This window comes from Branchiostoma floridae, chromosome 16 (assembly GCF_000003815.2).
Source record: "Branchiostoma floridae strain S238N-H82 chromosome 16, Bfl_VNyyK, whole genome shotgun sequence".
Taxonomy (NCBI): Eukaryota; Metazoa; Chordata; class Leptocardii; order Amphioxiformes; family Branchiostomatidae; genus Branchiostoma; species Branchiostoma floridae.
In genome coordinates, this window is record NC_049994.1 from 11,717,332 (window position 1) to 11,732,955 (window position 15,624).

At 37.7% G+C, this 15,624-nt stretch overlaps 1 protein-coding gene across 1 annotated transcript; it reads left to right on the forward strand.

Annotated features, from left to right (window-relative positions):
* The first annotated feature begins 2,691 nt into the window (after window positions 1-2,691).
* LOC118432766 (protein lifeguard 2-like) lies at window positions 2,692-12,069 on the forward strand. The gene is made up of 13 exons (XM_035844386.1): window positions 2,692-2,788; window positions 4,534-4,711; window positions 5,227-5,498; window positions 5,847-5,911; window positions 6,595-6,648; window positions 7,523-7,613; window positions 8,219-8,256; window positions 8,507-8,561; window positions 8,878-9,123; window positions 9,624-9,719; window positions 9,942-9,989; window positions 10,388-10,569; window positions 10,646-12,069. The coding sequence occupies exons 2-12, from the start codon at window positions 4,558-4,560 to the stop codon at window positions 10,535-10,537; spliced, it is 1,269 nt and encodes a 422-aa protein (XP_035700279.1). The 5' UTR covers window positions 2,692-2,788; window positions 4,534-4,557; the 3' UTR covers window positions 10,538-10,569; window positions 10,646-12,069.
* Window positions 12,070-15,624: the final 3,555 nt, after the last annotated feature.

The window sequence follows — 15,624 nt, forward strand, 5'->3', positions numbered from 1 at the left end:
GAAATGTGTCATGATCATAACAAATGTGGTATTGTTGTCAAGGGCAATAAACACGCTTTCCAAGTACACGTGTATGTGCAATACAACGCAATGTATAGTTTTCTTTGAGACATGAAATCAAGCCTTCCAAATTTGGTTCTGAGTTTATCTAGTATTATCACACTTTTCCAAATGACCTTTGTGTCGTTAAAATGAACTTTTTACGACCCCCAAAGGTGAAACGTTACATAACGGGCTAAAATATCTATCAATCAACTTTGTGAATTCTCGTCATCATCGTACATTTAAAAGGAATTTAAAGCTTTCTTGAGGGGGGAGGGGAGCTGGAGAACAAGACTACATGTGACATACAAATGTGGCAACGAACGGTACTTTGCATCATACATTGCAGTGCCAGTTAGATGATGAACTGATAAGTTGACCTACTTAAAAAGCAGCAGAGTTACGAAAACAACTTTAGAATCACGCTATGACAAGCAGACGAGTTCCCATCGCCCTCTCAGTGTGACAAACAGATCAAACTTACATAAATGTAGCTTGGGGGCCGTTTTCACTAGGTTTATTCGTACCGGGTTTTCCTAGGTTGTTGAGCGGCGTAAGTCGTGAGATGGTCAGTGTGCAATGCAGGGACGGCAGGGTCACTCCGTCCTCTATAAAACGACGATGTATTTTTTACACGGTCAGCAAATATGTCTTGTAGTTAATTACAAACCTAAGTGCAAACAACCTATGTACTGATTCGTCCTAATTCTATGAGACTCTTTTGCCCACCTGTTTAATTGATTAGAATGTCACGACAATGCAGTATCAAACTTTATTCCAGCTACAAATTTTCAAGTCTATCGCCACAATTTTGACATTTTCTTTCGTTATTTTGAAAATATCTAGTGATCTGTGTTGTAATTAAGGTCATGTTTTCCGATTTTATGGGTGACAAATGCTCGCGCATCAATTTTCGTCCGTCTCCCGAAAAAAAAAGTTTTCAACCATACTGTAAATCGTTTAAAGCTGATGCATAATGAGTAAATATATTCTGTAAGTTGCAAAAAAAAAATATTCGGAAAATGAATACCAATGTCGAAAAATGATGAAGTCAGCTTCAAAGTCAAAGAAGATTTGAAAGAGCAAAAATGAAGAATCGTTCGATATAAATTCCAAGTTTTGTGTAATTTAACATTTTGTTCACCCTTTCCGACCACTTAGATTACATAATGATGGCCACTTTTATTTTGGGCAACCTTTTTCTTCATTCACACGCGTACATCAACATCAATATAACCAATATGGGCTAATTGTCTGAAGAAATATATCATATCAAATCTATCAAAAGAAAATCTGTATCTGTATATGTATATGTATATGTATATGTATATGTATCTATATAGCCGGTATAACCGCCCTTCGGCGTAACACACCAGCTTCGCGGCCATTATGAAGGGAGGGGGTGGGGTCTCGACAACAAAGCCTACAATGTATGATGTTTTTATTATCACCTTCAAGATACATGTACAAAGTAAGGGGACAAAGGACTAAAGTTTACTCTAGACATGTGAAAGAAAATATTGACTTTTCAGAACTGAAGTCACGTTTCCTGATTTAAGTCAAGTTGAAGTTTCACTGTGATGAAAGGTTAAACAAACGCCTGTGCGTCAATGTCCAAGTTCAAATAACCAAGGATGAACTTGAACCATGTACTATGAACATGTATACTCTCCAAGCAGAGGTTCGGCTCCAGCTGTTTTCGACTTTATATGCGTTTTTATCAGGCTTTTTTTATGCTGTTTATTTTGTTATTTTTTGTCTTCCTGCCAAACTGGAAAAACTCAGCCGGAGCCGAACCTCTGTTTTAAGAGTACCAAGAACGCTGATATGGCTTCTTGGCAAACGGACAGCAACAACTCACATGCATTTGTGATACGTCACACGAAACGGTTATCATTTTGCGAAGGTATAAGGTCGTGGAACTCTAGTTTCCAAATGAAGGCAGGTTTCATCAACTTATAAACGATGCAATGCCCTACCAGATTACTTGATAAGATGATCTACTTTATATTACAAGCGAGTTACAAAACGATTTTAAGAATCACACTGAAAATTTAGTTGTCATTGCGACTTGCTACGACAAATCAAACAAACTTACGCCAATTTCGCTACGTCTTCCTTTCTGGGGGATTCGTGCTGAGCGAAGATGTTGAGCAGCGTCGTGAGATGGTTCTTGCGCATGCTTTATGCTGGCATGAGGGGGTGACAGGGTCAAACTGGTGTGCCAAAAATAGCCTTCAGCAGGTACTCTGACCCTAAAACCACGTGTATCCGAAATAGATAAAGATATTTTTCACATGGTAGACTTAACTCATCAGCAAATATATCTTACAGTTAATTATAAACTACGAGCAAATAAATGCATGTATGTAACGTTATGTATAAATGTCCATTCGTTGATGGTATACAGCGATAATCAAGCTCAATATAAAAGTGATGGTTTTCTTAGCGTATTTTTCCTATATATACTTCTGTATTACATAACGTTCGAACTTAGAAAAGGTACGGCTTGACAGGGCTGTGTGGAGTGAAAATGTACAAACTTGACCGTTCAACGGCGGCCTCTTGCGGCTTTATTCAAAACTGCAGCATTTAAAGCCAACTTCTTGTGTATCTCGCCAGTTCTCGCGAGACTTCAAATTTGATGATGTTCGCGTGACGTCATTTGGAGAATCAAGGGTCTTGTCGTGATCGATGTAGTGATTTCTTCAGCAAATTTTCGACAAGAAGGATCAAATCTTATCAGGTAAGACTTGACAGGTTGTTAAAGAATCATCTAAAGGCTTTAGGGACATTTTTAGTAGCTGTAATTTTTGTTGGTTGTTGTTTTGGGCGTGTTTTGTGGTGAACACGAACCAGCAGCCATTTCCTTGTTGTATCTACATGCTGATTTTAGGCGTTGCAGAAATACAATTTTTTTCTGGGCTTTAATATAGAATCTACCATATTGTCACCAATATCTCATCATTAGCGTCGTCATTTAACAGTGTAGTGGCTTAATCTTTGTCTTATATTCATGTCGTTGATGGAAAACAGGATTTGACGGTGATTATTTTATAATTATTGCGCAATTCGATTACTCATTTGGCATGAAACTGTGATGTCAAAGACTCAAAAATAAAATGACAACATCAAAGTAAAAAAAAATTAAGATAAGGCTAAAACAAAAACGGAACTTAATTTCCTCCTAGAATTTAGCTTGGTATGGTATTTTAGTAAACCAGCGCATGCCTGATTGTGACATGTTTACATAAATTCATATCTCATGTATGCATCAAGCTGTCATAAGATACAGCAAAATTATGAATGATGTATGTATTGCTAAGAAGAATAAAAGGAAAGAATCCGCCTATGTATTGAAAATAAGTGTATTTCGAATTTGTATGTATAACTACTGGTACTGTTAATAATATTGGGTTTTGGTTGGAATTGCAGACTTGCACGGACCAGATTTTTCTGGAATGTGCGTCAGATTCTGGAAAAATCTAGTAGTATTGATTGTATTGATGCAAATGACACCATGCGCATCTGACAACATATTCTCATTGCTTTAGATTCCTTTCACGTTATGTTATAGTTATGCTTTCCTCCTACACTCCTGTCTGCTATGTAATTTTTTAAATCTTAGTCTTAGATCCAGACTTGCTTAAATTATACTAGAATTTTTGCCACTTGTTGTTACCTTGTATGTATACATGCAAGAACATCATAAAGTTCTTCATGTATGTTAACATACAATTAAAATTGGCCCGTGGTGTAGCATTTATTTTAAGTGTTCAGCAGAGGTGGCAGCCAAATAATTATGCTAAGTCAAACAACCCACTTGACCAAGGAGCTTTAAAAGCTCCTTGACTTGACTAACCCTATAAATTTAACTATGTAGATTAGGCATTGTAATAATATTATATATATAAAGTGTTAGTACTAGTGGCATTGATTCAACGTGTCTAACAGAGACTTATACCATGAGCATTTTGGTCATCACTGTTTATCTCTCGGTTCTAAACATGTCTTTTAAAAATTTGCCACATTAATTATGCATTTTCAGGAGCATGGCTATTCAGCCAGGGTTTCCCCATGTCATGGCTCAGTCATGTGATGTGGTGTCATACTCATAGGTAAACTGAAAGTGAAAGAGGAACTTAAAACTAGGGTGATGAAATTCTAAGTTTTTTCCCATGATGGTGCAAAAATGAATTCTTACTGTACTCATATATATGCAGCTACTAGTACTAATTTATTAGGTTTATGCAGTTAAACCGCTGCACACTTTGTATATATGGAAAAAGGTACACCTGACCTGGTGAGCTAGATGCAAAAATGGGCTCCATAGAGTAACATTCCAATCAATTAGGTACATATGTCTTGAAAATGACTGCTTAAACATTTGTACCTTTATTTCATACGGTTCCAGCACAATATAATCGATATATTACAAAGATTGGTATTTTGAAAAATGACTTCTGAAGTAATTTATGTTATCATTTTCAGAGAGAAAACCTAGTGGTGTTCAAGATGTCAGTCCCAGCTCCTCCCAGCTATGAAGATGCCACCACAGGGGGGTACGGTAAACCTGACCAGCCAGCCTACCCCCCTGGTATGGGACCCCCTGCGATGGGACCCCCCGGCATGGGGCCTAACATGGCCCCCTTCCCCCCTGCTCCAGGAGGTATGTCAGTGTCCGTCTTGTGTGAATGAATAAATGAACGAATGAATCCACAAACAAATGAATGTCCTTTTCCCAAACCAAGAAAAGGAATAATGCTTCCAATGAGCCAATGAAGAGTTTCCAATGAGCATACCGTCCTGAAAAATAGGAATTGGTTGTTGCGATGTATTCTTGTTTTCTTTCTTACTTTTTTAATTCAAGCAGGAGTAATTTGAACAAGTACTGTTAAACAATGTAAAACGTCTGTCAGACAGATACAGATGCTTTGTACATGAGGGACAATCTTCTATTGCAACAGAAATGAACATATTGGAAACCGATTTTCAAAATTGCTTAGGTAATATGAAACCCAGGCTTTTTAAGAAAAACTAGAATATTGCGAGTGGTTTATGTCCTGTAGTGTAAGTTTTTTTATACCATCAGTTATTGATTAGTACTTAGTACTTTTTGCACTTTTCTATGATTTTCACAATTTATGGTTTTTATTAAATTGAATTTCTTGTATTTTTTCCCAGGCGCACCCTTCCCACCCCCCGTGATGCCACGTGGTATGCCCGGCGCAGGTGGTTTCCCCGCCATGCAGCCCGGCTACCCACCGGCACAGGGTGGATACCAGCAGCCCCCGTCCACGGCGTACGGGACCGTCCCCGGCGCATACAACACCGTCTACAGCGACACCGTTCCCGAGACCCACGTACGGGACCCAGAGTCGTCTGGATCTTCCGATGAAAACTTTGCGAGCTCAGCTTTTAATGACAAGGCCATTCGCAGACAGTTTATCAAGAAGGTGAGATTCTACTGTGGGAAGTATTGATTTCAATCAATGTAAAGTAGGATTTAATAATATTTACTCATAACATTGATGATAATCTCCCACTTTTACTTAGTAGTAGTTTCTGCATGTGAAATAGATATCAGATGTCAAAATCCCACTTCAAGTTGAAGTTCAACAGTTTTTTATTGCAGACTTGCCCCTTTCCATTAAAAACATGTAATAACCTTTACTGACACAGTTTGTTTACGCATACATAAACTTATCTAAACTATATTCATATATCAGACTGTAGAAACAAAATGAAAATGTGTGTAAAAACCAAAATGAAAATGTGTGTATTTTCCTTTTTTTTCCTATCAGGTATACCTAGTACTGACTGCACAGCTGTTGGTCACCTTTGGATTTGTTTGCATCTTCAAATTTGTGTGAGTGTTACTGTTGATATATAAGGATATGGTCATCATTAGGGTTGGGTACTGGTACAGAAGATTCAGGTCCGGTTCAGGTCCAGAGGATCAGGTTCAGGTCCGGACCTGAACCTGGACCTGATTCAGTATGTGAATAGACGATACTCAAATTATGGTCCATTTGGCAACAAAGAAATCTGTTTTGTGGAGTATTGGATTCCCACTGGCGTTATAAAGTCCTACAAGGCTAACTGGCTCTGTATTATTGTAAAACTTGGTAGACATGACTATAGACTCTACTCTTCTTCGCTCTTGTAGTTTTCTTCTACCGATAATCCCCAAAATGTGTGAATACCTGATTATATACTATAGTCTGTCCATTTTCCAATAGGTCCAACATCTGGTCCACCAAATTTTTTCAGGTCCGTTTTTTTTTTGGACCGGTCCAATAAGAAAAAATGGTTTTGTACAAATGGTTTTGTCTCATCATACAAAGCTAGAGTTGATATTCATTTTGCTCATCATAATATTTATATCACAACTAATTTGAAAGACAAATTAAGGAATATTTCACTTTAAGAGCTGGCAGATTTCATCGAATTGCCTGCGAAAGTCCTTTGATTGTTTTGAATCTTGTCCCTTAAAATCTGTGGCCACTACATAATAGTTTTGTGTCCTAATTTCTATCTGTACATCTACAGGCCAGAAGTGCACCAGTTTGCTCGTGAGAACCCTGGACTGTACTGGGCAGGATAGTAAGTATAGATTCTTAACTCTTTCTAATCTATTGATTATTATCAATAATCAGGGCTCGAAATACTTTGTTCTGCATACCTGCACTGGTGCAGGTAACATTGAAAATTACTTGCACCGGGCAAATTTTACCTGCATCACTCTGAATTTAGGAAGTACGAATCATACGAAAGTTGTTCAATTCAGGAACCATTGTTATTTTTTCTTTTATACTTTATAGGGGGTAACATTCAATGCTGCTACTAACAATCCACATACACCTACATCATATGACATTTATGTATTACCCATGCAGCACATGCACCAGTGCAGGTTAGGTGCAGGTAGACACCAGAAATACCTGCACAGCTCCATTTTTACCTGCACTAACCTGCATATGCAGGTGGTATTTTGAGCCCTGATAATGTTACACATACCAGTTGGTACATGTATGTCAAATAGTTAAATGGTTACATGTAGGCTAGTCAAATGGTTACATGTAGGCTAGTCAAATGGTTACATGTAGGCAAGTCGACATGAGATTGAAAGGTCAATTTGGACCAGGTTCATTCCCAGGAATACCTGTTATGTAGCTTAGTTGTTGTGTCCTAACGGAAAAGGGAATGGAAAACGCAACTTCCCCTCATTCAACCCAGGTGTAAAAAATGGGTACCAGACTTTGGTTGGGGACATACATGTAAAAGGGGCTCTCCGATACCATGCCGTAGACACAGTGGATTAAAACAGTGTTAACCTACAGCTTGAAAAGGCTATGGGACTGCCTTCGTCTTTTTATATACCTAATGTAATGGTGTTGATTGGATGTAGCCCCTCAGCTCTTTCAGTATTATGAGAGTTCTTGTTGACATGTTTAACATGGTATGTCTTATTTCCCAGTGCCGTGTTCATCGTGACATACTTTGCGTTGGTCTGCTGTCCGACTGTGCGCCGCAAGTACCCTATGAACGTCATCATGCTCAGCCTATTCGTAAGTACACATGTATCATTTTTATATCTTAGTAATGTATCTACTAACAACTGCCAAATACTGTAAATGCATTTAAGTTTGCGGGGATTTAATTTCGCGGTAGCGTGAAAAATGACTTTTCGCGGTGGATGTAATTTCGCGGTAACACCATCGACTGCAGTCTAATACCTTAATAGAAAAATGTTTGCGGTGGATTTAAGTTCGCGGTGAAGTGGTCGCCGCGAAAACCACGAATATTAATCCACCACGAACATTTCTGCATTTACAGTACATTGACAGAAAAACTGAATTTTCAGTTTCAAACAAGTTAGAGCTTGTCTGTTCTGCAAATCTCTAATGTTCATTCATTGGATCATTTATTCATTTATGCAAAATTTTGTTTGAATGTATAGGGTTTGATTGAACAATATTACAGTCTTCAACATTGTTATTTTGTACAAGCTACATGAAGCTGTATGATAATTTTGTTACTAATATAACTAGTGCATATGATATGCAGATGTGTCAAAGACTTGGTAAAGATCTCTTCCAGTTATATATGTAGGATTTTGAGCAATATTTAAAGTCATGGGCTAAATTAATGCTTAAGTTTTTTCTTTCTCCAGACACTGGCCATGTCCTACATGGTGGGGATAATAACAAGGTAAGAAGTTACACCAGTGTATCAATGCTTTCTGCTTAGTCATTTCACCATGGTAACACAAATCAGGAAAGTGAGCTTTTCTGAATTCTATATGTGTGTGCAATTGTGAACAATTTGGACATTTTGTGTCATGAAATATTTTAGATAAAAAAATAGGATACCAGGACAAACACATTTATTGTTGCCCATTTTTCAAAGATGATCACTGTAACACTGGTTAATTTCCTTCTTGTTTTCCACGCACGTACAGCTACTATGACATCTACAGTGTGCTGATGGCAGTTGGCATCACCTGTGTAAGTTTAGACTAATAGAGGCCTTCTTCTAATAACAACAGATACATTCCTTATTACAGTAGAAGCCAGTTAATTGCACAACGGATTACCGTACACTTCTGTTAATTGCGCTGAATTCCAAAAGCCCAAACCTGTGCTGTCCAGCTGGATAACTTCGCAATGTTGCACCACCCGGATAACTGCACTGCTTCTACTGTGTTATGTAAAAGATAATCTTTATTTGCATGTGACTTTTGTGCATCAGACATTGGAATTATTGACGATTTTGTTGATTTTTGTTTGAGGACACCAATTTTTAAACCACAAATTCTGCAATTTCTGACTTATTTCACTTTGTGTGTTTTCTTGGGAGGGTGTGACTAAAAGACCACATGATGTGTTCTGCATCACCTTCAATCCCAGACCTCTCATTGGTTGGACTGGTACCTCAGATGGTATGGGAGTAACCCCATGCTGTATTCTGTATGTACTTATAGTCAAGTTAGTCAAGAAAGAATACCCTTATAATGATTGTTCCTCTGTTCTACAGCTGGTTTGTTTTGGAGTGTCCCTCTTTGCCATGCAGACCAAGGTAAGGAACTACATGTTTGTAGCTTACTGTTCCCTGCAGTGCAAAACATTATTTGACACTATAGTTTATGAGTTTTGTTTCTTTGCCACTTTTAGGGTCAAACCTATTTTTTTTGCAACAGACTCAGGTTGAAATCTTTCACACCCATAACAATCTTTCAGATACACAAAGAATGTATACAGTAGAAAACTATAAGCATTAAGCTAGTGAAAAGTAAAAAAAAGGCCTTACAACACCATGCCCATCTCCATTTTTGTAGTCCTGGGCCACACAACTTTTGTACAATCACTACAGCAAGGGCTAGCCCACTGGTAGTGGTGTGTGTGTTCAACTACCCTACTCTTCCCCAAATGCTGCGTGTCGAGTAGGGAAAGCAACAAAAGTCGGGGATCAAACTCACAACTTACCAAATGTAACAGGAACACCCTACCCACTTGGCCATTGCTGACCTGCCAAGTATTTTCTGTTAATCAAAACATTTCTGTGTTTTGTATTTACAGTATGACTTCACCGGCTGTGGAGGGTTCCTGTTTGTGGGTGTGCTGGTCCTCTTCATCTTCGGCCTCATCGCTCTCATCACCTTCCCATGGGTGCCGGTAAGTCTCTCTGTAGACTACTTCTGGATCAAAGGTCCAGGGTTTGATTCCCAGGCCATACATTTGGTTTATGAAACTCCAAATGCATAGTACTGGTTGAGAATCAACGGGTTAAAGGAAAAATTTATGTGTCATGCTTTAATTATGGATTACGAGTCCATGGTTTGAATCCTAGCATACTCATTTTGAGTTTTGAACATCTACATTCCTTTTCTTCCACAGATCCTGCAGACTGTGTATGCTGGACTGGGAGCTCTGCTCTTTGCCCTGGTAAGAATTCTTGCCAAGGGCAACATTTTATCAATAAATATACTACATGTTAAAATAATACATTTTTAAAAGGCAAAGGGATTTTTTTTCTTTTCAGCTCATGTAACGACTGCTGTTTTTGTTTTTTTTAGAATGCTTTTGTATTTCAAGACAATTCTATTGGATTAAAGTACAGTACCTTGACCGACTTCATGATAAGAACTATCTGCCAATGAATGTAGACATTCTTTGATGGTCTTTGACATATATTTTCCCAATAGCATAATGATTAAGACTCCTTCAATCATAGTAACAATTAGAAGAGATCTTATCTGTCCCCTGAGTGATCTTTGTTGTCAGTTTTGACTGTATGATACATTGTAAAAATGCTGAACATTACTGTCGTTTCTATTTGATAGTTCCTGGCCTACGACACCCAGCTGGTTGTTGGCGGGAAGCGTCACGAGCTGAGCCCTGAGGAGTACATCGCCGGCGCGCTGCAGCTGTACCTGGACATCGTCTACATCTTCCTCTTCATCCTGCAGCTGGTCGGCAGCAGAGGTAACTAGACCACTGCGTCGCCACGGCAATTTTTAAAAAAGTCCTGTTTTGCTGGTCTGCTTTGAAACTGTGAAAGACACTAGACCACCGCGTCGCCATGCCAGTTTTTTTTAAAACCCATCCTTGTTTTGGACCTTGAGTCCTGTTTTGCTGGTATGCTTCGATACACATCACTTCAATATAAAAGACACAAGATCAACACATCACCATGCCTATTTTTTTTTAAATCCACCCTTGTTTAGACCTTCAGTCTTGTTTTGCTGATCTGTGAGAACAGATCACTTCGATATGAAAGACATGAGACCAACACATTGCCGTGCCAATTTTTTAACGCACACCCTTGTTTTGGACCTTCAGTCCTGTTTTGCTGGTTTGCTTTGACATACTGTAAGCATAGAAGATCACTTTCAATATGAAAAACACGAGAAATGTTCAAGATGAATATCTCTAACAGTTGTACTGTAAATGTATTTACTTTTGCGGTGGTTTTATATCATGGTAGGAGGCGAAATGAGGTTTTAATTTGCGTTTGAAACAATTTTGTACTTCTATATGTAATCATACATTCAAACACATAGTCGTGGTGTGATAAATTCCCAGAGGTCACCAAGAAAAAGGAGCAAATATGACCACCGCAAAAGTATCCAGATTTACAGAAGCACAGCTTGCAGTCGGTTTTCTATCATTTCTTGATCCACATTTAAGGACATTGGGTGTTTTTTTCTTGATTTATTTAACTTTATTTTTTTACTTGTTTATGCAATGCTGAGCAGTTTCATGTAAGGGGTAGCAGGTAACTGATTTTGTTTAGGGTGATATTTCTTCATCTAAACACAGCTGTTTGCAAAACTTGCTGTTGTTCATCATGCAGTTAAACGAAGTGCATAGAGTAATCTTATGACGTACAATTTCATATTTTTGCCTCGCATCAGACCTCCTTGTCTCTTTACGCATGCCAAATTGAATTTTCAAAACTGACTTTCTGGCTTTTACTTATATATAATAACCAGAAAACTGAAACAAAAGTATTTTTGAAAGTAACAGTGCTTGTATATGTCTTTTGCTTCAAGAAGTGTGGCTAAAATACTATGATATTATTGGTGTTGACTGTAATGCATGGTTAGAGTGGAAGATTCTACTACATTTGGGTGTGTTTTCTGTGTGTTCCCCTTCCATGCTGACCTAGGCGGTGGCGAGTAAAACCTTTCAGAACCTGGACACCCCTCGTGTTGAAATGGAATGATCTCTGAAACTGAAAAATAAGTCACTTGACCCAAGGAAGTCAATAGACATGAATGCAAAAGGTATCATTGGGAAGAAGTCAAGATGCTTTACTTGACATAATTTCTTTTTTTATCCACCCTATGCGAAAATGGTTCCAATCCAACTAACAAATTTTCTTACTGTTATCATTTAAAGATTAGGCCCCCCCCCCCCAAAAAAAAGTTTGGTAAATGCAAAAGATTGATGAATTTTAAGTTCCATCTTTAACAAAGTGTGCATGCTAGCCCTTGTTAACTGAAAGTCACTAACAAAATGTCCTAAAAACACTTTTGGTCATATTACATGTTTCTAGATCAAAAGAGTTTGCACATGGAGCTGAAAAAGTCATATTTTGTTGTTTTTTTACACATTTTGGTATTTCTGTTGTTGTATCAAAGGCTTGTGTTAGTTGTGTTGGAACATACATTTATATGTTGCATTTGATGTTCTTTTAAACTGTTAAGATATAGCCTAGCATAGTCATGTAAAATATAAAGAAAGTATAGAAGAAGTCTAGATATAGATTTCTATATTCTCCTGTGCAATGATAGTTAAACTTTGTGTCATGGAAACTCGATGCGCCAACGTTTGACCTGAACAACACTGGAAAAAATATCACCTAACATTATATATAGAAAAGAGAAATAAAGCTATATAAGGAGACTTACTTGATAAACATGAGGCATTATATTCTAGATTTATAGACGGGAGAGAAAAAAGAACATCTTGTATGTTGCATGTACATGTACACAATCACACATATTACATGCACTAGACTGTGTAAACTTAATATCACTTCTACTAGTAAAGGCAATAAAAGTGTACAATGTACCCGTAATCGATCACTTTAAAACTAGAACCTTAAAACTGTTAGAAGTAACTTTTTAAGCATCTCTGTAACAGTATAGTATATGTGACTTTGTGTCATAACTGAAATAAGGATACTGTTTGAACATTGAGGGCAGCATTGTCCGTAAATATCACAAAAGTGTCAATGTAATCTATCAACTAGGTAAATCTTAGGAGTTGTGACATGGTTTTCTGTGAAATTTGGGAAAGGATTTTCCCAAGATATTGCAGTTTGTGTTATATTATGCTTTGTGTGTATAATGTGAAAACATACATGTATTTCCCTCTTAGAGTTATATAATATACCCTTCACTATATTGTACAGTTTCACAACATTTAAGAACAGTAAGTTCCCATTATGTAATGTTCTAGTAAAGGAAGGGATAGTATGTGTGCCTTTTATTCTTCAAAAACTCTAGACTTGTAGATTGTCCATTATAAAATATTCTCTCCAATTATATAAAACTGACACTTCTTCATTATGTAATAAATAGGATTGCCAATAATAAACAACTTCTAAACTGAATTATGTAGTCAGAAGACATTGAATCTCACGTTTGAAGGGAAACGTGTAGATCTACCATTGAAACTTTCTTTGTTGCGCTCTTTTTAAAACCAAACTGTCAAGTTAGAAAAGTCAGATTTCAATTTGTTGGTAAGGCAAATTTTGCATTTGTAAGCCAAGCATTGAAATAAACTCAAAAAGCTTATCTTAATGGTCTAGAAAAGATTCTGAAAGATATGAAAATTGCTTCAAATTATCGTTAATTGTGTGCATGTCTGATGATGTCCGTCAGTTACCAAGTCTGTAAAAAGATGATTTAGTCAAATGTACAGTTTTCGAGAGCCAAGGCACAATGTAAGAGTGCTACTTGCAAGCATGTGTGGTGTCCCATAAGAGTTTTTGCAGAGGTGGTCTCTAGCCTACGTTCACCTGTGTTGTCAGTCATCTTGTTTTGACAATTAGAATGTACTGTAAATGACAAGTGCATGTAAATTTAGATGTACAAAGCTACAGGAATGTAGAGTTGTATTTTAGTATGCAAGGGTGCCAACAAATGGTCATTGGAAAGATTGCCACTTACAGTTTGTGAGAAATTTAACTTGAGCTCCTTGAGAAGAAAGAAGAAACATGTAGAAACGGTACCTTATAGCTGTAGATGGAAAGCAATGTATTATACTGCTACATGATTCAATCGGAAAGGTTCAGTAAAAAGATTGACACATTTTGAAAGATTTAAGGAAATGTCTTCGAAGGACCTTTAACCCTCAACTGTTGCTCTGACAGCGAGTGAATTACACTTGGTACTCGACATATTGGAATTTGTATTGGAGCAGTCACAAACTGTATAAAGGTAAATGGAAGCTTTGTAAATCCAGTAGGAAGACGTATAGGACGGATGGATCGGACAATAGAATAACTTAATGTGTTATAAAAGTATTTTCTGATTAGTATGATGTATATTGATTAATGTGATGTACTTCTTGATCTGTGTAATGTTGCCATATAGTAATCGGGTATATTGTGTGGTGAAATGTATAAACTGTGTTGAATATTACAAGTTACTAAATCTATGAATAAGGAAATATACAAATGTATAGCCATGTACTAGTAATACTTAGGCCACGGAAAAAAACTAGCTTTTTTTGTGATACATGACTGTGGAATTCCAGGTCCTAGCTCTTAATGGTAAAACAAAAGCATATCTTTTTCCTAATACGATGTATTCCTCTTTATAAACCTGCTAGCATGTATAAACTGGAAAGGGGGGAAGGGATGCTAGGACTAGCACATACTAACAACATGGTAACTGTGTTATGGGGGGGGGGGGGGGGACACCTGCAAAATACCTAGGGGATTGAAGACTTTTTCAGACAAACAGCCCTAGTGTATGTAGGTACATGTACTTTGCTGGAGCTGTGTAAAACTGTTCATGTATAATAACTCCAGTGGGAAGCTTACGGGTCCTGTTGTATGTACTTTTACACGGAGTAACGCAGAGATATATATGAAATATACCTATAGTGTAACACAAATAAAAGTTATCCAGTGTAGTGTTCCAGTAACAGAATCTTTTCTTCAATACGTGGTAATACATTTGCATGTTATACCGTATTGACTGTGGGATATGGTAATCTAATGTTGTGCACTTCTTGATGTTTGACTGTGATTTCTTCTATAACTATAAGTGTACACAAATACAAAACTACTGTGAATAAAGCTTGTGAATAAACATGTCTGTATTTGGTCTCTTGTTCTTATATAAGTAGATAAAATAGAGTAAAGATGGTGCTTTAGGACAATACTGGTAACTGTATACTCTTCTGACCTCAGTGCTGTGGATCAAAAGCGCCTCCTGACAAGCAATTGAGTTATTACAGTAGGATGTCCGGCGCAATGTTGCTACATACAATACTTCAAGCGCCAGGGGGCGTCATTGACACGCATACTACATGTAGTAGAATGAGCACGCACTTACACTGATCCAAGGCATGTATCCGAACGATAACAGCACGAGACAGGCCACCAGAGGCACCAGATGTAAACAGGAGAAACCTTCGTTGAGAAGGTTAATATCCAAAATATCGAATATTATGTATACAAACGGATTTAGCTATGTTTGATGGACTCCGGAGCATTCTCTGATTATCATTCGAGAAGGCACAATTAATCATTAAGTGACAACTGTCTCTGATTTATCCAAATGCATCACGTAGAGCTATTTCTGCGGTCCCAGGACTTGAGGAGCCTCATTCATAGCCACACGGAGCATCTCCTCGATGTACCACTTCTTCAGGAACTTGGCGCGATTCTCCTCATCCTTCAGCAACTTGGACAGGTTATCTTTAACGTCTTCAAGTTCATCTATACTCAACCCTTCTGTATCGGGTAAGTCATAAGGTTTGCGCTCGGGTATGTAGGCGGCCAGGTTCTTGATCACCGGGTACTGGAGAACATGTGGCACGGACGCTGCTAGTTTGG